Source organism: Sparus aurata, chromosome 15 (genome assembly GCF_900880675.1).
Source record: "Sparus aurata chromosome 15, fSpaAur1.1, whole genome shotgun sequence".
NCBI lineage: Eukaryota > Metazoa > Chordata > Actinopteri > Spariformes > Sparidae > Sparus > Sparus aurata.
In genome coordinates this window covers 23479166-23506459 of record NC_044201.1, presented here as the reverse complement: position 1 = coordinate 23506459, position 27294 = coordinate 23479166, and the positions used below count along the sequence as shown (strand labels likewise).

General features: G+C 43.7%; 1 protein-coding gene across 2 annotated transcripts; it reads left to right on the top strand.

Annotated features, from left to right (window-relative positions):
• Positions 1–177: 177 nt before the first annotated feature.
• Positions 178–27294, top strand: LOC115596982 (protein FAM53B-like). Of its 2 annotated transcripts, none has more exons than XM_030442496.1 (5): positions 178–348; positions 12885–13103; positions 15292–15346; positions 17278–18155; positions 26013–27294. In XM_030442496.1, the coding sequence occupies exons 2-5, from the start codon at positions 13101–13103 to the stop codon at positions 26361–26363; spliced, it is 1287 nt and encodes a 428-aa protein (XP_030298356.1). In that variant the 5' UTR covers positions 178–348; positions 12885–13100; the 3' UTR covers positions 26364–27294. The 2 variants fall into 2 exon arrangements, with proteins under 2 accessions (XP_030298356.1, XP_030298355.1); XM_030442495.1 differs by having other exon boundaries at positions 12885–13181.

The window sequence follows — 27294 nt, the reverse complement described above, 5'->3', positions numbered from 1 at the left end:
CACAAAATAAATGTGTTGTTTTGAATTAAAGAGTACAAGTTATGGATGTAACTGTGCAGTGAAGCGGTATCCCCGTTGGTAAACACGTTTTCCAGTCCTTTTCTTCTGGTCTCGTCCACCCCTCGTTCACATCGCTCGTTCGTACGCGGATATTGTTACAATCAGTGCTGAAGGCTGAAAGCAGCAGCGAGCTCTCAGTCGCTCGCAGTCCTGCTCAGTCCTGCGCTGGCAACGCTGAACTGGCGGCTGCAGCTGCGAGAAACTTTTTCCTTTTTTCCCCTGATTTTCGTCTGCTTTCCCCTCCTCTGTTGAAGATGACCTAACTTCGAAAGAGCCTCTGCTGGCCAGGTAGTAAGGGGCATTTTGCTCGGATACGTGATCATTATAACTGTGTTCAGGCATGCATCATCATGTTTCCTCTGTTTGTTCTGCTGTGAGCTTCACTTTTGTCTGCTCATGTTGTTTTTTTTCTTCTTATGTGACTTAAACGTGTGATGACAGCAGTGTTGGGTTAGTTTGGGCACACATCCGAAAACGGAAATGTGTTTTTTTCATATGTATTTCTTATCATGGCATTTGTTTTCTGCCTTCAAATCAGACAAGGGACACAGAAGTGCAGCTTGTGGCATGTCTGTGTGGTTGCCAGCTTCATTAGTGCAACTTTTCTGCTCTTAATCAGCTGTTTTTTGCATTAGTCTTGCCATCCAAATAAGAACATCTACTGTGCTTGCTCGTCCAAGCCTGACCAACCTGTTGCTGCCATTAAAATGTCTCCTTCTGGGGGGGTTTGCACACATTAACCAAGCTCTTTTTGAGCCTGCAAACTCCCCTCCATCTATCAACTGGGGCAATAAAGCTGAGGCTGTTGTCAGAAACGGTACCTGTAGGTGGGGAGGCTGTGCGGTCGCTCTGCAGCTCATATTGACATACATCTTCCTCACCACAACTCTGAGGAGAGATTGAGAGAATCGTGAGTGCTTTGAGTCATGAGGGGCTGGTATCTGTCACCGATCTCCACCACACATTGGAGTTTCTTGTTTCCTCTGGAGATAGTCATCTGAGATTACTAATTGACACAGGTTTCTGAGTGATATTCATGCTGAAAAAGGCTGAAACTATGAGCCACTTCGTCCTTCCTCAATTCTGTTTCAGTTTTCATAGGCTGCATCCTTGGAGTTTAATCAAAACACACCCGGCGTTGCAGTCGACTACATGACAGATAATCGTTTATTCTGAATTCATTTTATTAAACATTTATGAAAGTGAAACTGAGCGTGCCCATGTTGAGGACTGATAGGACACTGATAAGAGTGGACAGAAGAGTCTGCCAACTCTAAGCGTATAGATGTCAAGTCGATTGCCTTGTGTAGCATTGATTTATGTGTGGATTTATTGGTGGCTACGTGTCTTAATCAAAGGACAGGGTTCACCCTCATTTTGTAACAACTTTATTGCCCTCTTAGTTCAAAATGAAAGGCAGCTACACTCTGAATATGGAGCACAGTGGCAGTGAGGCACTAAGCTGCTTATTCGTCAGTGTCGTTTCCTATCCATTGTGGATTAGGAAGTAACTGTTGGTATGATGTTTTGCCCTCTCTAATATTGCACGGCAGTTGGTTTATCCCTGTGGACACCATAAACACGATGCCACGAAGAACTGGTTTGGTGCCGGACTACCTCAAATTGAAAAGTCCTTGACTTGCAAGGATGGCAGGCTAGTTTTGGTTAAAACAGGAAATGAAGATGAACCCTGCCCTCAGAAATGCACGCTGAAGTTCAGGCTAGAAGTGAAGCAGAGAGCTGGGCAAAGATTTGAATCACATGTCGGCTCTGCTGTCTAACTACAAAGAGTTTCCTGATAAGGGTGCCTCAAAAATATTTGTTAAACTGGCATTTGTAGGTATGTCTAATCTGTCATTCCAGTTTTGCTAAGAGTCGGATGATTGCACCTTGCTTTGATTTCCAAATAAACCACTGCTGGAAGGTTTTGGCTTGAAGTGAACAAGCATTTTATCAAGTTATCTATCAACTTATTTCATGTGAACCTGCAAATGTAGTTTACTTGTTGATTTTTATCTGACAAGAGCTCAGACTGTCTATACTGGTGCCAGTACCTGAGCTCTGCACCCCTTTTTTAAATGAAACTTGGATTAAGTACAGCCTATTTGAAATATTGTCCAATTAAATGTGGAAATATTTGATTACTGATTGTGATTTAAAAAAATAAAAAAAATAATTCACTTCAATCCAGAAACATTTGGTCTTTAGTCAACAGAGCTTCGATACTCAGCCCCACTATTCCCCTATGAAGGGGAAGAAGCAAGTGACACATTGACGTTCTCACCGTTGCCAGTTATCACTTTTAGCCTTTAAATGTTTTTTTGTGAAGCACAACTTGATGCACTGCAATTGTCCCCGACAACAGTTCTGGCATTGTTGCACTCTAGACTTGGTTTTGGACTAACTATAGACATAATTTATGGGCGCAATTAAGGCCGGTGGGTTTTTAAAGGGGATCACTCTGCACTCCAGTGTGTGCTTAAGACGCGCACATTTGCAACGTCTTTGTGTTGCAGGCAAAAGGCCCTATTAGAGCCCCATTCTGTCAGTGGGCAGCTGTGTGCCTGTGTGCTGAGCAAGCCACTGGTCCATTCTCCGTCTGTGTGTACAACTCTCTCTCAGTCTACACATTCAGCCACTTTCCAATTTCTGTCAGTTTCTCTCTTTTTGACTTTCTCTATATTTCAGTATCTTCCTTTGCCTGTTTTTTTTTTATTTTTATTTATTTATTTATTTTTTTTGGCTGTTATTTGTCTTTCTGCTCCACTAACACTCTAGCTCTCTTTCTTTCCCTTGTTCTCTGGCCCAAGGCATTATGCAAAGCTACCAGAAAAGGGTTGTTAGCCATGCTTGTCTGTGCTTCCATGCTACCCTCTATTCATTTCAGAAGCTTCCCTTTCTTCTCTGTGACCTGCTGTCATAACTGCTGCTGCTTCACACACACACACTGAAACTCATACCACTTGGCTTCAGGGAGTTAAAAACAAACTTAGGTGATTTCTCGCTTTTTTAGTACCAGCTCTTATTCCTCATTTTGTATATTCCTTCCTCATTAACATGATAGATTTGTAAGTCTGGCGTCTCGACGCCCACAGAGCCAAGGACCTGCAGCTGAAAAGAAAAGAAAAGAGGCATTCTCACATACACCAGAGAAGAACTCCCCCAACCCCCCAAAGACAGGCACCAGACTCTACTGAGAGATGAAAAGCATTCGGGGATGCAATGGGAATGCTTCCATCAACATGTCTTATTTTGGCGATAGTGTAGAATCATCCTTAAGTTCGTAGTTGGCTCTGGTGTTGCTTTTTGACTCTCAAATGAGTGACTTTAAAGCCTCAGGGTCTTAGTTTTTATCTCATCTGAAAAAAAAAGAGCACTTCACTGGCATGGATTTGTTTGGAGATCTGGTGTCTGATGGTATTGAATTGTGGCATGCAAAAGGTCTTTTCTGTATTCCTTTGGAAAAGCCTATAGTCCAGATGAGGTCATGTTTTGTCTTCCGTTGGCTCGTGTCGTCACATCACCCCGGTTGTGAGTGACAGTTGTTGGCATTGTTCTGTTTATTTTCCTCAGCTACTTTGGATTGGCTTCACCTCAAGAAGTCAGCCATCACATAGCTCCTGTCTGAATCATGCGGTGTGGAGATGGCTTTTCTGTGCAAACAACCAACCCCCTCCCAAAAAAAGAAAAAGGAGAAATGAAAGCTTCTGTTGGTGTTTGGCACAGACTGTCTAATTTGATGTATTTTTAGAGCATGTTTTCCACAGTTGTGACAAAACTTAAAGAGGCTCTGTTGGAATAACTTGTAGCCATTTACATGTCGTAAAACTTTTCTATTAGACGTATGTGAGCAGGTTGTAACAGGGCAGGAAAAACTAGACCTTATCCGTCTCCAACGGCTGCACATTCAAGCCTGTGGACGATTTGCTTAAGTTGTTTTTAAAGCAGCTGGACTGTGGATTTCTTTGTTAAGGACTCGTGTTGAATTTTGCCACGAAGGTCCAAAGGATGTGACTTTATGCTCGTTCAAGTGCCGAGTCTCAGTGACTCTCTCCGCTCCGCTAACAGAGTGCAACGGTGGCTAACATTAGTTGAGAAATGGAGTCAGTGACCATGAACAACCAGCTTCTAGCACAACACGAAAGTAACACAGAGTTGAAGATGAGACTTTTTACAGTTGGCTACTGTTCTTCCTCATTCAATCCTCTTGCTCGATCAGTTACGTCCTCCAAAATGGCTCTCTTGAGCAAGTCCTGGCTTGAGAACAGAGACAATATGTTCCGACAACCCTGCTTGTTCAAAGAGGGCCAATTATCGGGGTGACATGTGTCATAATTCCCCTCTGTTGTCCTTCATGGCATATTCTAATTGTCTCTCACTAGACGGGTTCTCGTCTGTCAGCATGTTTTTTCATATACCTGGAGGGCATCCCAAAACAACAACACAAGACGGTGCACCATCAAGCAGGAAGATTTGCAACTGATTAGCTTACTGGCAGCAGAAAAGCTGATTCACTGCAGAATGTCAGGAAGTAGATTTAGAAGGGTGCCAGTGAAGATCTAACTTAAGTATTGCAATAGACAGGTTTAGGTTATCATGTGTTTGTGTGTGTGTGTGCATGTGTTTTCCCATTGTAATTCAAAGCCTGGTAAGACTAAAACGATGATGCCGTGGATTCTGCCCACAATTTGATTAGACATGATTTGGTTGAATTGGATCCCTCCCACAACAACGACTGCTCAAAAAGTGGAAACAGAACACCAGTGATCAGTCCTCGATGTTGTTAAGACATCTGTAGATCTTGCTCTAATGAATAAATTGAAATGAATGCTTTTAAAAACTTCTTTACAGCACTCTCAGGGAGTTGGAGAACTTGCAAGCATCAAATTGCATCTGTTTTATACCCCTGCTACACACTATGCTGAGCAGCCAGAGGGTCCATATGGTGAGCTGAGCCCCCCCATGAATGAATGAATGAATGAATGGGCCGATGGAATGCTGCTCGTGGTTTTCTTTCTGACATTCTCACACCCATTCACACTCTCAGCTCAGCCATAATATACCGCCACAACATGAGCGTGGTATTATGTAGCCTGACCCACAGGAAGTATGCTGGGGGTAACTGGCTGCCATTGGTCGACTATTTTAGTCAGTCAAAATTCCCCCCCTGCTTTCGCCATCTGTATGTTGCTATTTTGCAAGGGCACCGTCGATGCATGGTGTGCTTATGCTGCAGTCCATTGCAAGGTGGAAGTTGATGGTTCAGAATTGGTGTTCAAGACTTTGTCTAAATGCATCCCAGTCCGTTCTCACTACCAATGCAACCGCCTGGTCAGTAGACATAGACTTCAAAGTTTCACGGTGTAGTTACCCCTCCTCTGTCGCTTGTTGAGTTGCTCCTTTAGTGCAGTAGTATAAAGGGCAAGAAAGTCGGAATCAGGGGGCAGCTGGGGTAGTCGGGTGGGTCAGTGGGTCACCCCAGACACGGAACGGTGCAATGAAACGGCTACTCAAGTCAAAATTCCAAGTCGGAAACTCCAGAAGATCCATCCAACCCAACTTCACCAATGTAAACACATAATAACAATAACAATAATAATAATAATAATAATAATAATAATAATAATAATAATAATAATAATAATAATAATACATTTAATTTTTATAGCGCCTTTCAGGGTACCCAAGGGCACTTAACTAAGTGGAACAAACAAAACAAAGAATAAATGGATAAACAAAAAAACAAAAAAAAGGTCATTGATGTGGCTAGATCTAGAGCTGATATGCATGTTTTGCATGCAACGTAACAGCGGTGTGGCAACACACACAGTGAACAATTATCTTTTCATCACTATTTACTTTATGTTGTGTTTGTGTTGTGACAGGCGCTTTAACAACAGTCGCCGTTTACATTTTAATTCGGTTGATCTGTTCTTGATGCAAGTCTATGCTAGCACACTGTACCAACCTACTCCTCCTGTCTCTTTTTTTTTTCTCGAGTGAACTAATTGTAAATCGGCTGCTGTAGCTGCTTGTGAAGTTCAGGGACCTGTCATACAGGCATCCATCTTCTGCCGTCGTCCATGTTCCACCCCGAGCAGATGCACTAAGACACATTCAGACTGTAAATCTGGAACTGTCGTCTTTTGAATTTAAATGGATTGCCTGTTATCAGACTTTTCCGACAAACCATTAAACTTTTATGTGTTGGACATTTTTTACCAAGTTCTGAGTACAAGGGATTACAGCATTGGCACCTCTCAACATGAGTAAGAAATACACACAATCCCTATTCCAGAATGGTAGTGGGTTCAGTCAGACCTTTCTTCAACGCTGGCACAGCACTGAAAGAAAGTGTGGAGATATTTCTGGCAATGTGAGACTGGGTTTTATGTAATGGTAGTAATGTTATTGGTTTATTGGTACTGATAGTCTGTATAACATCAGTGGTCCCCCTCCTTATAGAGCTGAGCAATTGCAGCGTATTGCTATCAGCGCTGGAGGCTCCCATGTAATGTATCCCTGATGGATTAGGGCTCTGGTTAGTGTGCACAGAACAGAACAGGCACTCATGGATAATGGAAGAAACCACAGACGGAAAGGCAAGGATTGATAGGAGGAGGAGGGGGTAGTGTAATTAGTGGGGTACGTGATGTATGGAGAGTCGTGGCATGCGAGGGTCACTCCAGGGGGCAAGAGGCCCCCATACCTTCCTTTACTCAAACTGAAACACCTGATCCTATGCCTGTCAGGCTTCTAAAGATTTCAGTTAACCAAGTCCTGGTCTGAGACACAGGGGTCGACCCCAACTAAATTTCAGAGCAGCTGTGTTGTGCTGAACATGTTGAATGGTCCAGTTTCCTTTAACAAACACACTCCCTGATAAAGAAATGATGAGCTGTTCAGATTCTTCCTTATTGTTGGGTGATGACGGACGTTTTCACATCATAAGTTGTCGCTGTTATGTGTTTTGTGTTTGGCTGCCATGGCTACCCTTAAATTCCTCGAAACAGTGTAGTACCTAGCAACTGTTTTATGAAGAAAGTCACAGAGAAACGGGCCCTTCGAAATGTGTTTAAAAAAAAACAAAAAACTGGGCAACTGACTAAATTGATTTTATTTGGGAAAAATCCCCTTGTGACTAGATAATGACATTATGTTGACAACTATGACTAATCTGCTCCCTGGCAGTGAGTGTTGCAGTCGTAGATATGTTAATCTAACCGCATCTCAAAGCTATCACATATAAGTAAACATGGTAAACTTACTTTATGATGCAGCTTGCTTGCTTGCTCGCTGACTGGATGTTAAATCAGGGTGGGATATGGTGTCACAGCGCTATTTTATTGTGTTCTTCTTTCAAAGCAGAAGTGGTCAGTAAGGCAGTGAAGTTGACTCGATGTCACAATGCATTGTGGATCACTTGGGGTTGTCTCTCTTCATGTGTTTAATAAAGTCAGTGCGCTCCACACCCAATTCAGCAGCGGCATGTGACCACAAGGGAAGCGCAACCCGTATACTGCAAAGGGAAGTGTGCTTGCTTGCTTATGCGTGTTGTGTGTCTTCATGCCAACTAAGCAGCAAGAGGAACGACAGTATTAAGTGGACTTTCAGGTTGATTCTAAAGAAGTTCTTTCAAGTCGCTTACTCCTTCCGTTTTCATCCCAGGGCCTTAGTTCTAGATGTCTGCCCCTGTTCCACAGTGAAAATGATCTTTTTAGATTTCTCATTAACTAGAGGCTAGAGGAGTGGTGGCTGTAGAGGCTGATGGACTGTCGTTAGAGAAACCTTCCGGGGAATCTGCAGAAGGAAGCCAGAACCTGACTACTGACGACGCACAAAGTTTGACTGAATGAGCCCTTCATTGTTTTTGCACTTCTGAAGATCTAGCTGTGTGATGGCGTGTTGTTTTTGGCCAGTGTTCTTGTGCCAGTGGGTACTAGGGTGATGGCCAGAGCATCCAGTGGTATGTCTTGACCTCCCCAGGACCATTTTTACGACCTCGGCCACATTCTATGAGAGAGGGGTGGCTGTGTGTTCACCCTGAATTAACAATCCGCGCCGCAGACTTTCACAAAAGAACGGCTCTTACTTTTATTCAGCCCCAGACGACAAAAAAACCTGATTGTGCAAAACTTTTCCTTTTGATGTTTTAAGTTTGTTTCTCATGGCCTTTTCGACTACGTAAAAACAGATGTCAACGTCCAGCTTCTTGCACCAGGAAATATGTTCTAAGATGTTAAAAATTTCAGTTGATTACTCACATTTAACTTTTTCAAAATAAGAGCCTGATATGCATGGTGTGTTTAACTTGAATCACCCCTGCAGGGTTGTGTTTGTTTGCTCTTCAACATTTCATCAGTACAAAATAAGTTGGTTTCTTTCAGCTGCAGCCACCAATCAAAGTCTTGACACCAGACGCGCTCCACACAAGTATGCAGTAACCAAAGCCAATTGGTGATGGACACCAAACACCCCGTCACAGAACTTTCGGGGGCCCCAAATAGGCTTCTATTCATCTGCCTGTACAAATCACAGCCTGGGCAAGGAGCCACATTATCTTAGCTGCCCTTTCTAGTGCCCTCCTGAGTCATTGGCTATTGTGAGCCAAGAGCTGCTGTCTGCAGCCCAGCGTACACAAATCTGACCAGAATTACCATTAGATTTCAGCCCACGTTGGAGGTCAAATTTAGTTACATGAACACTGAATGTTAAATAGGCAGTGATGGAATGTAACTAAGTACGTTTACTGAAGTACTGTGCTTAAGTACAATGTTGAGGAACTTGTACCATTTTCTGCTTCTTTACACTTCAAATCACTACATTTTAATGCAAATAAGATACTTTTTTTTTATCAACTACATTAATTAATGACTTTAATTCCTAGTTACTTTTTAGAATAAATGTCTATCTATCTATAGATATATCTATATATGACTTTCACCAAAGTAATATTTTAACACAAAATATTTACTTTTACTCAATTATTACTTTTGATTACTTTGACAACACTCTAAATCGGTGCAAACGTCACCATAGTTTCCATTCAGTAATGAAACTTTCCGTCAGTTTAGTGCTAATCAAATGTGATATGACAACTGCACAATACAGAAACCAGATTTGACATTACAACGCATAGCCAGACCTTGCTCAGAACAGGCGTCATTGCAAGTAGGATGTATGAGACATGACTGACTATGATTACATGACTGAAAAAACAGCAGCCAAGCAAGTTCATGCAAACAGAAAAAAACATGGCAGCTGTTTTGCAAAGGTCAAATTTCTTTCAGTTACACTAACCTACAGGGCGAACTAGCACATCCAGTCACACGGTTGTGCTTCATTTGACACCTACAATGCCTTGTTTAAATTATTATGTATGATGTGAGGGAGTATCGAGGGGGAGTGAGTCAGATCGTAGTTGAAGACACTCCTTTTGTGTGTGCTGATTGGTCCGACTTTCAGATACCCGAATCGAATGATTTTCACTGAGATTTAGGATATTTTAACACACCACATACTGTAAGAGTCAGACCAGTCTAACCTGAAGGTTAGGCGGCATACAAACTGACTTGTTGTTTCTTAGTTTGACAGCAGGTTGAATTAAGCTTATTTTCTTTAAAACCAAGACTCACTTAAAGCAAAAAATAAAATAAATCTACTCTCGCCTTCCATTAAGCCCCGGTTCCCCCGTCGTGAGGAGCCGCTTCATTAAGTAAGCATGGCTCCAGGTTTGACTTCACACTCGGCCTGCCCTCTCCCATGACCCCACTTGCCAGTCCCTACACACTACACACTACACACACACGACTGCAGGTCAGCATGTACAGACTTACGCGCACACATCCCGAGGTGCATTTTTCAGCCCAGATGGAATCCGTCACACCTCCTAACCACATCAGTCAAACAGCACACTGTAACAACCTTTACACATGGCTGTCATGCTCCTCAGCCTCCACTCATGTCGTGTACACAAACCTTGCTACAGTGCCACGCCCATTACTCAGTGTCAAACCTAATCAGCAAGTAATCTGCAAAACTGATCGCGAAAGTGCATTCCCCCTCTCCTCCGACTCCCACCAACGGCACCAGACCCTTTCGCCTGCGGAGGCCCAGTTGTGCTCCACTGACTCTCCGGGATAAATGGAGTTAATGGGAGTCATATGCTAGCAGTTGGTTTGGGGCAGGCCTACATGAAACATTTATAGTCTTCATGTAGTCATGGGGCTGGAGAAGAGGGATAGAGATGACATAGCTGAAGCAACAAGAATTGACTCGATGCATAGAACGGCCTTTTATCAAATCCCTGTGTGAGCAAGCTACCCATCTTTTCTTTTATGACGATTTTGCTTCCTGTCCCACAAAAAACACATTTTATTCCCAGTGAACACTTGCATGCTTCTCCCTAAAGCATGTTCTATAAGTGCAACAACCCTCACTTAACCATGAAACCACATGTTACACGGGCAGGATAGCATAGCAGGCCTGGACGATCCATTAGCCTCCTGTGTTGCTCCACAGCAGAGAGCTGTCATTAGCCGACCGTTGATTGGGAGATTTGAACCATGCTCATACTCTCTAATTGGAAGCCGTCAGTGTGCTCGGCGGTTGGCTAATGAAGGAGAGAAGCTGAAGTCGAAGGTCACTGCGGCTAGTACTGTTTTTATTTTTTTCTTTCCGTACTGAGGATAAGGAAAACGTAACTGAGCCTGCCCGTCGTTTACCTCGATCCTCCCCATGCATTAAGTAGCATCAGAAGGGCTGAGTAGAGCAGACATGACGAGGCATGCTCGCCATAAAAAAGCATATGGACCATCTGCCTTACATATGACTCCCTCCAAGCGTTTTATGAGTTTGTGTTTACTGTGGTGGCTACTGTCGTTGGACGTCAATGAGGCAACCGCAGCTCCATATATGTTCCCCTTTTTCTATTCATATGTCCTCGCCACATCTGGAGCCACGTGATGTCTTTTTCCCAGATTAGCTGAACTTTGCTTTCTGTACCAGCATGTTTAGGTTTCCATATGTGCCGTGGATTTTGTTGACACGGCAACTGTTCCATTAAACATTGGGATAAGGAAAAAATTTAGCGTATGGCAGCACGTGTTGTTTTTTTAGACGGGCTCTCTGAAGGCTTTTAGCTATATGGGGAAATGAGTGGTTGTGTTACTGTAAGTGTCATGCTGGAAAAACACAAGTTAGCACTCGTTTTTCTCAGCTATTTCAGCAGTAAACTTCTGTTTTCTACTCATTTTTGTGTACCCTGGGTAGACCAATAATTAGATTCAACTATTTTTTTTTTTGTGATTTCATGAGCTTGTCTGTTTTCAGCTTTTAGGCAAATACCATTACACATCAAAAAGACCCTATATGTGAATATTTCCTCTATCATACGACAAGACTTGAGATCATGGATCATGTGAACGTGATAAACTGGTGTCTGCTTCCTTTACGCTTGAGTACTGTTGTGTTTAAAAAAAGACATTGCGCCATTTCTGTGCGAGTGTCAGTTACTTCTGTTTTACATTCCTTTAGGCTATAGCTGCCAAATTCAAACTGTTTGATTCACGTAGTATCCTGTATTTCCTCTGTAATTGTTTGTTAGCAATGGTTGCAGTGGGTAATTTCAGGTATTGTTGTACGTTCCTCCCTGTTGGTCTGAGTTTTGGTTATATTGCTTGTAAGTGGTTGCAGCACTAAAAATGTTCATTTTAGTTAATTGATCATGATTGAAGAGCAACTTCTAAACACTTAGCCTTTCTTGTTATCTAGATTAAAAGGCTGAATTTCCTATTTTTTTCAGCTGTTTATGTGCCTTATTCATTTGGTCTTATTAGATTTACTGTTAGAACGGAATATAACGGGGCACAGTGACCGCGCTTTGCAATGCTTCTCTTCACATAGGCACAGTGGTGGATGACACTTTTATTGTTATTTACACGAACCTTGCATTAGATTGTTGTCTTTAGTAGATGTAGGAGAAATGTGCAAAAGTAACTTAAAGTTTGAGTCCACCAATTTTACATATTACCAAGTAACAGGTATGGGGGTGTACTACTACATACAAAAAAGTAATTTAAAGCCATTTGTGGCTCCAGAGGAAGCTGCATGTGATCTGATAAATTGCCCTCAGTGATGTCACATATTGGCACTCAAGTTGCATTGTGGGTAATGTAGGCACCAGTGTTGAAAAGTAGTCCATTGGTCTAGAAACACTGTTGGACTCATTATGATTTAGTTTAGTAAGTTTTAAAACAAATAATCAAAAGTGATACAGCAGAGAAAGTGATATCTAACACCTGGTTCCTACATTACCCACAATGCAACATAGCCACTGAGTGACATCATTCAGAACAAATTAACTGATTACATGCAACTTCCTCTGGAGCCACAAAAGGCTTCATACTACATACTTTCTCACATATGCAGTAGTACTTCACAAGACCTGTAAACACACTTGAATGTGTAAAATTGTAGCATTTACCCTTTAATTGAAGGGTCATATTTTTCATAGGGGGATTTGGCCAACTGGCCCATATTTGTCTATAATTTGCTTTAGGCTTTGCTCAAACCTGAGCTGTGTTTAGGCGCATCTCTCTGCTCGTCTTGTCTGCCAGCCAGACACACCCAGAGGTTGTTTTTTATTTTTATTTTTTATGTGCTCCAACTGGCTGTGGATGCAGTGCAGCCAAGTGGAAAATATCTTTGTTGCTATGTTCTGCTGTGATGAGATAACACTGTGTCCTAAATATAAACCTTTGAAATGGCACTGTTTGAATGAGTATTTATATTTTTCTTACACACTTCTCTTTCCGTCAACGCAGGGATCGTCTCAAGTGTGAGAGACACCCTCCTACCTCCACCACCACCTCCACCACCCTCATCATCATCAGCACTTGAGGGCTGCTCTGCAGATGGGAGGTCACCAACCGGTCGTCTGTTTCGCCCAAATGCACTACCAGGCCTCCGCCTTCGTCTAAGATGGCTGCCCGTGGCCTTCTTCTGCAGCTGAACAGACTGGAGCAGAGCTGCGCGTTACAATGGTGATCATTTTCTTGAAAACACTGGAAAAGAAGAAGGGTGTCAATGATGTAAGGTCCAAGAGCATCGAGAGACGGCTGGTGAGGGAAAGCGCTTGAGTTTTAATACAAAACAAACTGGTTGTTAACTTTCGGTGCAGTTAAGGATCTGCAAGTGTTTCACATGTTAGGCAGTTAGTCAGCAAAATGCATAGGTCAGTGATTATATTACAGAAGTGCCCACATGCCACCTGTAGTCACGGACACTTGAACGCTGTGTGTAAGCACGCTAGACCACAATTTATTAGCTTGTTCGGAATTTTAATGAGTAAATTTATCTTTAGCGGTCATTTATGTCACAGTGAAATGAAGATGGAGCATTTGACACTGTTTTTAGCTGTCATAACTTCAGATGGATTGGAATATCAATTTCATATTTGTGAATTCAGCCTACTAAGCAGTCCAGGGTGTGTTTAGCCTAGCTTAACACAAAGATTTACAGCGGAGGGAAAGGCTAGCTTAATGTTGCTTGGTCCAATGTTTAAACACCTGTAAGCTTTATTTTACAGTCTCTGTGTTGTTCATTGAACATTTCTACAGCAGAAACTGAAACAAGATATTGTGGAGTTAGCTTACACTTGTTTTTAGCTAACTGCCCACATGCATGTAACGTAAGCGCCTCGAGAGTCCAGCGGGGAGGCTACGTTTGACAGCGTAGTAAATACTGTATGTTGTATGTAACTTTGATGGTTTTGGAGTAGTTGAAAGGCTTTCATTCTTTTCAGACAGGGAAGTCATTGAAAATGCTTACCTCTGTTTCAGTGGTTGTGCTGAGGAATGCTAAACTCGACCCAGACCTGCAGATGGTTAAAGGAAGATGGGCTTATTATATTACATTTTTCAACAGCACTGTGGTTTCAGTTGGAGTTCCAAGAATCTCTGACAATAGATAGAGTATGGGCATTTTATTTATCATTTTAATCTGCTCTATTAAAATAACACAACAGTACATAAGTTGTGTTGCAATCTGCAACGTCATCTTATCAAAGCTTTTACTCTTCCTGATGCCATCGCCCTGCATATATAAAATCTCAGATCTTAAAGATTTTGTCTCTGAAATCTAAGCAACCCTTAATTACTGTCAACTTTTACACTTTACAGTCCTGAGGTTTGAGTGTTTCATTGAATTGTCTCGTATATACTTAGAATCCAGTGCAAAGTATCAAGTAAACATTGTTGTTGTGGTAACTATAACCTCAAGGTGAGTCAGAGCCATGTATCATGGCATTGTCCTCTGCACAAACAGCCCCCACCCTGTTGTCAGAAGTGAACTATGAGAGTGTGTAGGTGTCTTAAGATGAAAGGCGTGGGTAGACAGAACTGTTTTATACTCCCTAAACCTTTGTTCTCTATGAAATCTGACGTAAATGCAAAGGTGTTTATTTGGCTACAGGGTACAATTGGCATTCAGCAGCATCTCATCATGATAAGTGAAAGTATAATGTGATCTTTGTGAAGAAATGTGCTTCATGAACTACACATGTGTTTTTTTTGTTTGACCAAGCTAGCGTAGGGTAGCATGTCCGTGTGTGCTAGCCTTAGCATAGCAGCTACAGCTAAGAGTTCAGCTGTAAAAGTCTATAAACAACGTCTTTTCAAATCAATTTTTGGAAACTCTGGGCTTCCTCAGACTTAGATTATGCCGTTTTAAAACAAGTCCCCATCTGCTTCAGTTGTTTAGGAGAATGCTGCAACACTGTTTTGCTGTGAAACACCAGAAATGTTTTGTGGACGACCGAACTTTGCCTGACTCTTTATCGACATGGGGATGAGTAGATAATGACAGATTTTTCCTTTTTGGGTGAACTTATCCTTTAAGTAGTCATTTCAAAGTTGTGTCAAAGTAAGTAGTAATTATAGCTGTCAAATAAATATAGTGGATCAAAAAGAATAATATTTATCTTTCAAATATAGTGGAGCGGCCTTAAAGTAGCTTTAAAAGAAGTGCAACTTCTCAGAATTGCGGTCAAGAAAATGGATTTGGTTTCTCTCTACCACTGGTTGAATAAGAAGTAATAAAAGTAGCAAGAAAGCGATATAAATCTTCTCATTGTGGCTTGAGCACAAACATCACGGACTTTAGTTCCGCACTTTTTGGCTTATTTTCTTATCGCCCTGACCATCTGCTCCTCTGTCTGCCTGTCCTCCACAGCGTGACCTCCACACCATGAGCAGAGGGACCACCCTCTTCTCCTGTGGAACTGTGGGTGAGTTATCTCCCTAATCTCACTTTATGTCTTTGTTTGTCTTTGCTTCTTTTTTTGCAATCACTCAGGATCTGGACAGTATCGATGGTTGAAGTGGGCTCCTTTTCTGTCACAACGATATTTCACGTATGTAACCGCGTGATGGATTGCCCCTTTTAATCCCTTGATAAGTTGAACCATCAAGGTCGGCGACCCCCCCCTCCCGCTATAAGCGTCTCATTGTTTATCCCCTCCGTCTCTCACTTCTCCCTTTCTGTCTGTCACTCATCCCCCTCTCATGATCAGGGTGCACCTGCCTTCACACAACGTTGCACAGTGCTCTCACGGGAGCGAACTGTAATTGAATATGCTGTTGCCTATGTCAACAATTTCCCTTTGGCTCTGTTGGTGTTGCAGTAATTACCCCCCGTGTTAAAAGACATGCTACTGTTAATACAAGGCCTGCTGTTGCTCACTATCCTCTTCTTCTTTTGGGGACAGACGCGATGACGTCACGGGGAGGAGCGCGGCGCTATCTTTCCACTGTTAATGTTGACCTCAACATTGTCGAGCACGTCTTGTTAGTTTAACCAGCACTTTGTCTCTTGCTTTCAAAGGGTGGCCTTTTTGAAGTTCATCCCTTTCTCCCTTTGTCGAGTTGTTTTGCTAACATTCCTGTCAGGTCGTCGCTGTAGCCCCCGTGCATTGTTTGTCCGCCCAAAACAATGATTTCCGTCCACCAGGCTGCGAGAGAGCATGCCAGAATTGAGAGACAAGCATTCAAAAGGAATGGATTTGGATCAGCAAGGCGGCTCTTTTTTGGCAAAAGCTTCAATAGATTCACAACTTCACCACTTGGCTCTGCAGTTCAGGCCACAAAGACACTTTACTGTAGGTGTATTATCTCATTGACTCCTTTGTGCGGATGGTGAGGCAAGTTGGCAAATCAGACTGCCTTCCGAAGCATATCTTGCAAACCGCTCGACTAATGGGAGTGACGTGCCAACTGTTTCACAGGCTGATTCTTATCAAAGTAATATGTGGTTCGTGTGTTTGGGATCAGCATTGTTGTAGGTTTTAAAATAGTCAGGAATGTGGACTTGTTTGTCTGCAGGATGCTTCAGAAAGAAAGGCTTCCATTGCACTGACGTGTCTTGGACAGATTTCAGTGCAAGACAGTTTTTAGCTTTTTGTCGAGTACTGTAAAACAATCAACTCCTTCAGACTTACAAAACACTGATTTCCTAGATTGCACTCGGAACGTCTTGCTATCAGTTTTTGTTCGGTGACTTTCAGCACAGTTGCACATGAGCCGCACTGGTTTGAATTAATTGAGTTATTTCCTCTTGGCATAATCCTGTCGTTCATTTTAAAAGAAAGCAACTGAAAACAAACTATTTTCACTTGCGCACCACAGCTCGTGATTTTCTGAGTTTTGGTGGCCAGCGCTGTGTAACTGCCCCAAGTCATGTCAATGGGAAACTTTGACAATTGTCACAATGTGGGAAAATAAATTTAAACTCAGAATTTTTAGTATTTACAAGTATTAATGAGGTAATAATACAAAGTCTGAAATATTTTGTGCATGGTTGTTGTCCTTTTTCTCCGTTTGCTCTGCTCACGTAGCAGCAAAAGTCCAAAATATTTTCATCTTTATACTGTATAGGCAGGAGAGTTTCTTGAAAAGTCTATTTTTCTGCAGTGTACTGTATGTTCAGTTCCTTTTTTACTGCAGTTACCAAAACATCTGCCTTTTATTTTTTTTACTTCAAACAGCTTGTCCTTAGGGCAACCGATCCCTCTTGCCTTCAGCTTAGTTCTGTGTGTTTTTGCTTTTATGTCTGTCTGGTTCAATATTGAATGTTCCTGTCAGATACGATTGCTTCGCTCTAAGCTAGGATTCATCGTGCTGTCAATGAGAGTGAGTTTGTGCTTTTTTTTTAATTTTGCAGAGACAGATAGGTGGCTGGACCTTGGGAAAAGCTGTGCCATCCAGCAGAGAGCACCCTGCCAGTCTGGTGCCGGTCTGGAGAGCCTGTGGGATGTGATGCCAGAGCCGGGGAGCTGGCACTGGGCCAAGGAGCCGGGCAGCGCCACAGCAATCACCAGTCTGATAAGAGATCTCAGCCTTGGCGATGGCAGTGTGGGCAGCCCCCGCTGCCACCCCACATCCACCACTGCACACTACACCACTACAGCCACCAGCCAGGCTCCGACAGCGCCCCCGAGCAAACGTCAGTGTCGCTCCCTGTCGTTTTCTGATGAATTCAGCGGGTTTCGCTCATCTTGGAGGCCCCAAGGCTCCCGGGTGTGGACAACGGTGGAGAAACGGAGGTGCCACAGTGGCGGAAGTGTCCGAGCAGGAGTCGGCGGATTCTCCAGCGGCCATTTTCCCGCCATGCAGCGTAGCTCCAGCTTTAGTTTGCCGTCGCGCTGCAGCATCCCTTCAGAAGGAGCCCTCGACCTGCCATTCTTCAACCAGCGACTGCCTCTCCACCCTCAATTCACTGCTTCCCCAGTCTCCCCTACCTCTCCTTCCTCACATCATCACCACTCCCACCATCACCACTTCCTCAGGCCCCTCTCGCTCTCCCACGAGCAGATCAGCCTGCCAGAGCTCCAGAGGGAAGAGGCATCGGAGGCCAGCTCTCCAGACTCCACGCCAGAGCTGGGGAGGAGAGCGGGCCAAAGAGCCGGGGGCACAGGGTGTCTGTCTCGGAGCCGGTCCCAGCCCTGCGTGCTAAACGACAAAAAGATTGGTATGAAGCGCAGGAGGCAAGAAGATGCCCAGGAGCAGCGGCCCTCCCTGGACCTGGCAAAGATGACTCAGGTTGGCTGAAAATGTTAAACAAATGTTGACAGGCACAGACAAGCACACACAATCACATGCATTTCCAGAGTTTAGCAACCCTGTAGTTCACTGATTAAACATAATTTAGCATCATCTTATTTCTAATCATGCCTTAATGCTGCAAAATAAAGTTAAATCCTGGGCCAAACGCACTCAAGAGCAGACAGGCACCTTTTTGTTCTCAGACCAAAGTGAAGTTCAAGGGATTCTCAAACATAACCGGGCCTGTCTCCCTCTGAATCTGATCAGGGAGCTGGATTAAATCAGGCTGAATTAAGTTTTCTGGGTCGTCGGTCCGAGGCCTCAGGGCTAAGTGATCTCAGGCCTCCCTCCCTCCGGTTCAAGGAGTGGTGCTTACTAAAGAAGCATTCCTCATGTTCGGTCACGCTGCCTAGCACCACGCTCCAGCAAGCCCTGCTCCGGTTTATCATTTCATTTACTCTGTTGGGTAAACAGGCCATGCAAATGGTGGACCCCTCACCTTTCATTCGCTTCCTCTCTGCAACTTCCGTTCTGTATTTCCATCTTTCATTGCTCTCTGTCTACTATCAGGCAACCCTGGGTGATTAACAGTGGGGATATTTGGATGCTCAGAACTCCCAATTGCCCAAAGTGTTTGTTTATTCTTTTTGTAAACTCAGAGGAAGCAGCTGAGCAGCCGGAGAGTACAAACGACCCCTGGTCAAACCCAGAATAGAACCGCAGAAGTATTTTAATGACATGTCCTATTTTGATGCTTGGCAGTGCTCTGATGTTTTTTTTTTTTTTTTTTTTTACAGAGCCCAGAAAAATCTTGATTTGATCCTTCATTATTCATCTCTAATGCTCTTGAAGTGAGCAGCCACTGACACCAAAGCCAACCTTTAGTTGCATGTAATGACTCAGACTTGACTGCACTCGACGTGCTGAAAATCTCCCCGCATCGCACCTCCTGTCACGGAAATATTGTCCCCTATTCCTGTTCTCTTATTAGAACGTAGCATCGATGTATCCCCTCTGCGCCCTCCCTTCCTCTTCCCAAAGATTTGTGTTCCCAGCCAGTCGCCCTCAGGACCTAGCCAGGGTTGGATAAACAAGGCTTTGGTAATGGAGCCTAGCGGGCATGTTTCCTCTGGTCATGCCAGCAGCTAAGAGGGGAAAATCGGGCACGATGATCACACATGTAAAACTGCCTCCATGTGTGTGTTTGTGCGTCTGAGCGTACGTTTACCTCAGACCTCAGCAGATTGCAGACATCCCATTTTGTGAGCGTGTGTGTGTGTGTGTGGTTATGGCGTGTGTGTGTGTGTGTGTGTGTGTGTGTGGGTGTGCATGTTTTTGAACCAACTTGCAAGATTTCATGTTGTCAGCAGTGTTGAAAGGAGTCAGAGCAGGTTTGATGGGTCATTTCAGATCTACTGTTGCTGTGTTTACTTTCACACTCTCAAGAATGCCTGAAGGGAGGAAAGTGAGCGGTGACACAGCCCTCTTTTACTCTTTTAGTCTCTCACTTCTCTTTCTCTCTTCGACACAGAAGTGGCAATGTACAGATACTTTCTTTTCAGAAGGAAAAGAAATTAAGTAGAATTACCGATTTAACCTACAGTACAGGCTCTGAAATGTAGTCAGAGTATAAAAGTAAGAAGTCAATTGTTGGTATTTACTGGTAGTAAAAGTATTTCTGTGCAAAGCTAACCAAACCTTGCGTCATTCACGTCTTCCTCTCTGTCTTTTTCTGTCTTTTACGTTGTTTCGTCTTGCTCAACTGAGGAGCTTGCTCAAAATCAGTCTCGTGATGGCAGGAAGGGGTTGTGCACTGATGCAAAGTAAAAATAACCGATAATACCCCTCAAATGCATAACAACTAAAGAAACAAGTCTGTTTTTGAAAATGTGAAGAGTAGAGATTACAGATTTTTGTGTTGTCGGAAATCGTTCAGTAACTCATCATTCGTACCGCATTACTTCCGTCCTCTGCTTCCAAACGGCTCAGACTTGATGTTCATGTTTTTGTTAGCATCCAGGTCAGAAGGCCGCATCTACTTTCCAAGCTGGGTTTTCACATTGTCGAAGCTTATTATAAATGAAATAAACCACAAACTCCCTGAAGCAACCGCTGAAGATTCACGTGGTTGTCATAGGTTAATGAGGTGTTTTGTCTCAGTAGGAGCCAGGGGGAAAGCTGGTCGCTGGCAAACCGTCTGGAAAAGGAAGTGATAATGTGGAAACCCGGGGCTGGTTACAACCTACGTCTGTTCTAGTAAAGAAAGAAATTAAGATTTACTGTCAGGGTTGGCAAAAGATGAGAATTTTTTTTATGTCTCTTTTTTTGAGAATTTGTGTGATTGGTACCTGCGGTTCTGGTGTTCGACTGTTTTACTCCAGCTGCTTTTGGGCAAACGTGATGTGTGAGCTGGCCGCTGACAGTGTTTGTGATTTGAGCGACGCTCTTACTCCATTTTTCCCTGGCTACGCACACACGCGCGCACACACACACACACACTTTCTCCCACTCCCTCTCAAGAAGTGGGTGGGCCTTCATCACAGCACTCTCAGGCTGGAACGGCTCCCCATTCGGCCCTGCCTTGGGGAGTAAATTAAAAGTCATTACTTCTTCTCACACCTACACACACTGGCCACCATACTTCCTCCATTTTATAGGGGTGTGTGTGGATGAGTAATACAGAATGAAGCCCAGGCGAAGAAATACAAGAGTAGTCTGTGCATGTTTGTGACACCTGAAGGAAGGCCTAGTTCAGTGTTACATTAGCGAACACTGCGATATTTGCCGTCAGATGCGGCGTTTTTCACAATATCCATGCTGTTACTGAATCTTTCAGGCTTTTATTTTGAAAAGAGCATAACGGGTTGAAGTGTGGGACATTTCTCTTTTTAATTTGAGCCTCATCAAGTGAAGTATCTGTTTTGTTGTCAGACTTTGAACACGTTGTAGATCGCGTCTTCATTTTAAAATTGTCACATATGCCACATTTTGACCATAAATAGACGATAATATTGCCTATTTTTGATACATTTTGGATATCACCCATACCAACACGAAGCAGCCTCTTGTCCTCACTTAACAGTCTGCTGCAGGTTGGGGTTGGGGGTTAAGGCTCGTGAAGTCCCCGGTGTGTGTTGTCAGTGGAACATGGTGTAATTTGGCCTCCAGCTTCCCCGAACACGTCAATGAAGGCGGGTGTGAATTCTGCGGATGCATGTCGTGCTAAACGGCTATTACTTGACTACTGTAGGGATTTACGTGCGGCCACCCCCAAAATTCCTCGAATATCCTCCCCGTCAGCGGCAGTGTATCAGCTCACTCCGCCATCCAGTGCCTTGTTTATATCCCTGGCTGCCCTTCCACCTTGGCCCTTCATTGTTTTTTCCTCGGCGTAGTGGGCGTAGCGAGCTGTCAAATGGGGAATGTTATCTCTTGATTCTAGGTCACTGGCTGGACGATTGTTGACGCAGCTCACACTTTGCTCTTGAGGAAATGGCCCGTGTGAGGCCAACTCTGCCAGTTTCATCGAGATTGTTTTATGTCTTCTTTGTTGACGACTTCAGTTCGGTTGAGGAAACGTGCCGGGTTACCTTTTGGCGTAGCTGCGTTAGCAGCAGAGGTGGTAAAATGAGGCGTGTCGAGCTCGAATGCATGTGTGCGGCTGTCTGTGCATTCAGGGTGAAGAAAGGGGGTATTATTTCTGCAGGGAAGCTGGCAGACCAACTCCTCACTCCTCTCTATTAATATCTCCTCTGCTGGCCCAAGCTGGAGCTGCTCGGCTCTACCCCTCCTCTCCCCATCCCTCTCATTCCTGGGATGGCAGACATGGCGATCATAGCTGAGAGTCGAGCCCAGCAGACTTATAGGAACACCTAGGTGGGCGTCTTCAGGTGCGGCACTCGCCGTGTATGTAATGACATGTTTGGACTTGCCCTGAGGCATCCCCAGTGTGCAGTCACACCTATTACCTCTGCTTGTTTAACCTTCACTCTTTACATATTTATCTATTTTTTTCTTCTTTCTTAGCTGTATTCATATCCGCGGTACACTCAAAACCAGTGTAGCTGTGTTCACACACAGATAATATACGCGGAGGTGTGCAAGTATGTGGTCCGCCTGTCGGGAATGAGTTAAGTTCTCCCGTCTTTGTTGCACCCCTGCCCTCTCTTTTGTTTTCCACTCTGCTGTTGGAGGTCTGTTTGGATGTCTTCCTCAGACCGGTGTGTCACTGGATGTTGTTTATGTGACCCAATTTCTGCACTGGGGTGATCCAAAGAAATATACTCGCTTTGTGATTTTGTACTGCTCATACATACAGTATATGTGCGTGTTTGTGTTTAGAGCCAAGTTCACAGCAGGACATTTGCTGAAGTCCTTAGCGAGGCGATGTTTGTTGTTTGGCCTAATTACCAGGCGAATATTTGTCTAACCTCTTGGCTTGCGCTTCTCTGGCAGCAGCTGCCTTTCAGTCCAGTTCAGACTTCGAAGTGGAAGCAGTGGTTGTGTTGATCGATGAGAAAAGTTAAAGAGTTATCCAATAGATCTCATGAGTGAGTTTTGATTGTATTATAGCCCATTTTTTAATTCTCTTTACGGCCAGCAGTCATGAGTTTAGTATCACCGTGTCGGACAACTTTGTTGATGTCTTCTGCCTTGTTTATTAAACCAGTCTGAACTCTGTTGGCACAGGGACCTAGAGTGATTAGCTGTAATTGCAGAGGACGTCTGTGATTGTAATCCTGTGTGAATCTGCCATGTCCGTAATTCCACGATTCCACCACAAATTACTGACCATGTATCGCCAAACAGAAGAGGCTGTGATGATATTAGCCACGTGCAAATGGGGTGTGTGTTCTTCTTTTAAATCTGTTTTTCTGATGTCAGAGAACTGAATGATTCAGATATTTGATCGGGCTCGTGATATGTTGAACATCAGTCAACAGTGACATTTAGAAATTTTTTTTTTTTTTCATTTTTGCGTGCGATCATGCATGTTGGTCCACCTGTCGTATGCTTTCTTCTGTACCTCCATGTTGACGCGCGAAAAGACAAACTGGTTTGCTGCCGCAGATTTTTAAAAATGGAAGCTGAAAGAAAATGTTGAGTACTCGCTGCAAGTACTTCCTGTACTTTTGGAAAATACGACCCCTCTAGCAGGGAGGATAAAATGATGTCCCCCGAGCTCATCCAAAGTTTCCTCGTCCCTGGGAAAAGTTCCTGCAGCGGGAAACGGCTAACAGCTTGTTGTCTCAGGGTCTTGAAGAGCTTTTTATCATTATGAAATTATTAGAAAGCCCTGCAGTACAAACCGGAATTGTGGGGTTGGGAAGAAGTAGGCAGCTCGAAGGAAAAGGCAGTTTAATTCTGGGAAATGTAGTACGCTGTCAGGTTTAGTCTCGATTTTAGAATTTTAGACTCTAATCGTTATGATACTACTGTAAAGAAAAATGATCATTAAGCAACCTGCACCACACAGTGCTGGTACAGAAAATGTCATTAAACATGTACCAACACATTTGCAGTGACGTCTGCATTGTACCTGTGCAGCCTCGGGTTAAAAGCCTGATTGTAGATCCATTTGTTGATACTATCAAGTGTATAATTAACATAGTATTTTTAATAGTATTATATGAAACATGTGGTTTCAAAGTATCTGTAGCCTTAGTGTCCTTCTTTTTTTGTTAAATATTTGTATCTATCCTTTTTATTTCACCAGAAATATTCCCCTTTGAGGTTCAGAATCTCTTTTCCAAAGCAAGTCCTGGCAGAGACGGCTGCATCAAAAGTTCAACAACATTAAAATTTGGGGACTGGCCGAAAACAATCAGCAAGACTACATCAACACAAAGACTTGGAGCTAGACACTGGATGATAATAATAAATCAAAGCCAGGATATCTGGCCTTTGTTGCTTCATTCTTTTTAAAAATGTTTATTGCGAGTCTCTCAACTTTATGGAAGCGTGCCAGTAAATCACCGGGGTACATTTTTAAGGATTCCGACTTTTAAAATGCCAATCATGTAGTCGGTAAATGATAAGTTTAACGTGTGTGTGTGCGCGTGTGTGGTAACAGTGAATATGGTTTGGATGTATTCCATCTGTTTGGAGGTATGCTCAGGTGAAAGGAACAAAAAAAATAAAAAATAAAACGCATATAAAGCTGGGTACACAGCAGAAATCCAACCCTGCACCCCCAACCTGCCACCACACACACCCAAATCCCAGTCAGCCCCACTAGATTTTATAGAAAGCATATTGAGGAGAAGCTGCCCCCCCTCCTCTTCCTCCTCCCCCTCCGCCTCTCGCTTCCTTTCGTCTCCTCCTCTGCTGTGATAATTAGTAGCGGGGTAATACCGGGGGTTGAACACACATAGTACGAAGGCTCAGAAATCCCCTTTTCCACTCCAGTGGGGTAACTACAGCGAAGGCCTCCCACTCCTCACATGATCACCTCAAGCGTTTGCAGATGGAGTGTCCTGAGCGTGAGCAGCTTACATGTAAAGTTAATCCAGCAACTCGGGACAGCCAAAATCCTGCCTTATAGTTTTCTTCTGGAGCGTGCTAAATCAGGGGCGGGGGGGGGAGAAAAAAAAAAAAGTGAGCCTGCTAAAGTGAGATTTAAGAAGGGGAGACTCCCAGTTCATTGTAACAGGAAAGGCAATGTCGGAACACACTGGGGAACATTAGAGGTGTCTGTCATGTAAGCTGAGGCGCTATAGAGAAAACCTCATCTCTATTCACCTCCATGCCTCCAACATCTGCTGCTGGGGCACTCCAGAGATCATTAACCCCTTCACTGCATTTCACGGCTGCCTCTTCTTTGTTGCAGAGAGGAATCCGGGGTGGAAAGAGAGCATGAAGGCAAACCGGCAGACGACTTCTTAGTGAATTAGATCTCTTTTTAAGGTCAAGTGTTGAGAGCAAAATCACAGGCCGTAAAAGATTCCCCCTGCTCTTCCGACATCACAGAACTACAGAATATCGTAAAAACTGTCAATAACAATGGCTCAAACGAGACAGAAAGCCGCGCAGGGTGTGTTTCACAGTGGCAGTGATGAATGGGCCCTGAGCGCAGTCTGAAACAAGATACCTCTCTGTGGTCTGCAGCTCGTCTCAGTGTTTTTCTCTTTTAGAATTTGTGTAGTTCTTCGATGGCTCGTGCGCACTCTCGTGTTTACATGTTCACATGCCGTCTCCCGAAAGGGAAGGCCAGCTTTCTGCTTTCTCGAGCTGAAACCCAGTCTCCAAACTGACACTCTGGAAAACCTCCAGCTCGTATTCCCTCGGACAAACTTCTTCTTCTGCTACTTTTTATGGCCTCATTAGCCGGGATGTGATCATGACTTTAAAACCTCATTACCATTCACCCAATTACCACATCAGAATCCTAAAAATGGCGACATCTGCCTCTCCCCGATCAGAAATTCTAGAATATGTGAACATGCCTCCTACTTCAGTGTAAAGTCAGTTCCCGGCGTACGTGCACCGGGGGCCTCTTACGTACGGGAATGTTCGACCGGGATGGCTTTCAAACTATTTGTGATGTCACAAATCATGCCTCTTAAAGGATAAGATCAGCCAAAATGAAAATGAATTCCATCATTATCTGCTCGCCCTCATGCTGGAGGAAAGTCGGGTGAAGTTTTGTAATCCACAAATATTTCTGTAGCTTCAATGCAAAACAGTGTTGCATTATTCTCTTAACAACTGGAGAAGATGGGGACAGAAACCTAAAATGTGAAACAGCCCTCTCTTTCAAACTCTGCACATGCATCATTCTGCACATACCGAAGCTCAAATATTCAGCAGCAGGAACAGGAAGAAAAACACTTATTCTTTGTCTCTTCTATACAGAAACTACAGACCTTTCAGAGTTTGAGCTGCCCCGGCTTCTCCGCCACTGACGGCTGCCAATCAATCCTGCCCCCTCCCACCTCTGACGCCTTCAGCCAACCGGACTTCGCTGCCGTGCCCGAGCTGGGACTGGAGCCACGTCAGGAAGTGGCGGGAGATGACGAGGAGGAGGAGGATTCATCCTTCGAGGAGCTGGATAGCGACTCGGCTTGTAGCGTGGACTCGCCGCCCGGGTCTCCTGTAGACATCCTGGGCGGGAAATGCACCCTCTGGAAGGGTGACTGCGGGACACAGAGGGACATTTTCCAGCTCGGGGGAGAGCTGGATCTTGACCAGATTGAGAGAAACTGAACATTTTATAGGAGATTTTTAAAAGACTGCGTCGGGACTGTTTTGGAAAGTTATTGGACATTGACGATGAACCAAGAGATGGATGTTAAGAAGGGCTGTGAGAAAGAGTAGAGGATGTTTTTGAAAGGGAAGGAAGATGAAAGTGATGTAGAAGGAAAAAGGATTAAGTACGTTGTTAACAGCTGGCTTCTCAATGACACATTTGCCTTGAACATTCTTACTGTTTGAATCAAAAAGCAGTGACCTTAGTTGTTTTTTGTTTTTTTGTTTTTTTTTAAATGGGTATTCAGCTTAACTCAGGAGTAGGAAAGTGAGGGTTAGTCTTAAAAGCCCCCACTGTCTTTTCAACCTGATGACCTTTCCAAAGTCAGCTAACCATAGATTTGTAGTACTGTAGCAGTAGCTGGGCTCTCCTGTATGTAGCTCGAGTTTCTGTTTTTCAGAGTATGTGGGGGGCATCAAGGATGAAACAGGGAGGGGTAAAAAAAAAAAAAACCTAAAAAAAAACAGGAAGAAGTGTCTTACCCACGACCTTTTCTCTTCGTCTTTCGTGCACACATGAAAACCTGATGTTGTTTTTGCTGAATGTAGGCTCAATAAGCTTTATGAGGAGATCAGAAAATGACAGTGCCTTCTTCTGGATGCTTGCCCTCCGTGTTCTCTCCAAGAAAACCGGACTCGAACCGAAGCCACCTTTTCTGACCTTTTTGTAGTTTCTTAATATGCAAATTGTATATTTGAATTCAACACTGAATCTCAAGTTTTCAGTTCTAATATCAATGTATATTTTTCTAAGTAACTGTTTTTTTATGAGCTGTGTTTGTGTGTGTGTGTGTGTGTGTGTGTGTGTGTGCGTGTGTGAAGGAGCAAGAATACAAGGCCTTTCCTCTAACAGAATGGACATGAAATAAATTTACAACCTGCACTCATA

Excerpts from the sequence above, each read along its gene's own strand:
- LOC115596982 (XM_030442495.1), top strand. The coding sequence starts at position 13,101 with ATGGTGATCATTTTCTTGAAAACACTGGAAAAGAAGAAGGGTGTCAAT. Across the intron at positions 13,182-15,291 it reads AGAGCATCGAGAGACGGCTG|CGTGACCTCCACACCATGAG; the intron begins GTGAGGGAAAGC and ends TGTCCTCCACAG. Across the intron at positions 15,347-17,277 it reads CTTCTCCTGTGGAACTGTGG|AGACAGATAGGTGGCTGGAC; the intron begins GTGAGTTATCTC and ends TTAATTTTGCAG.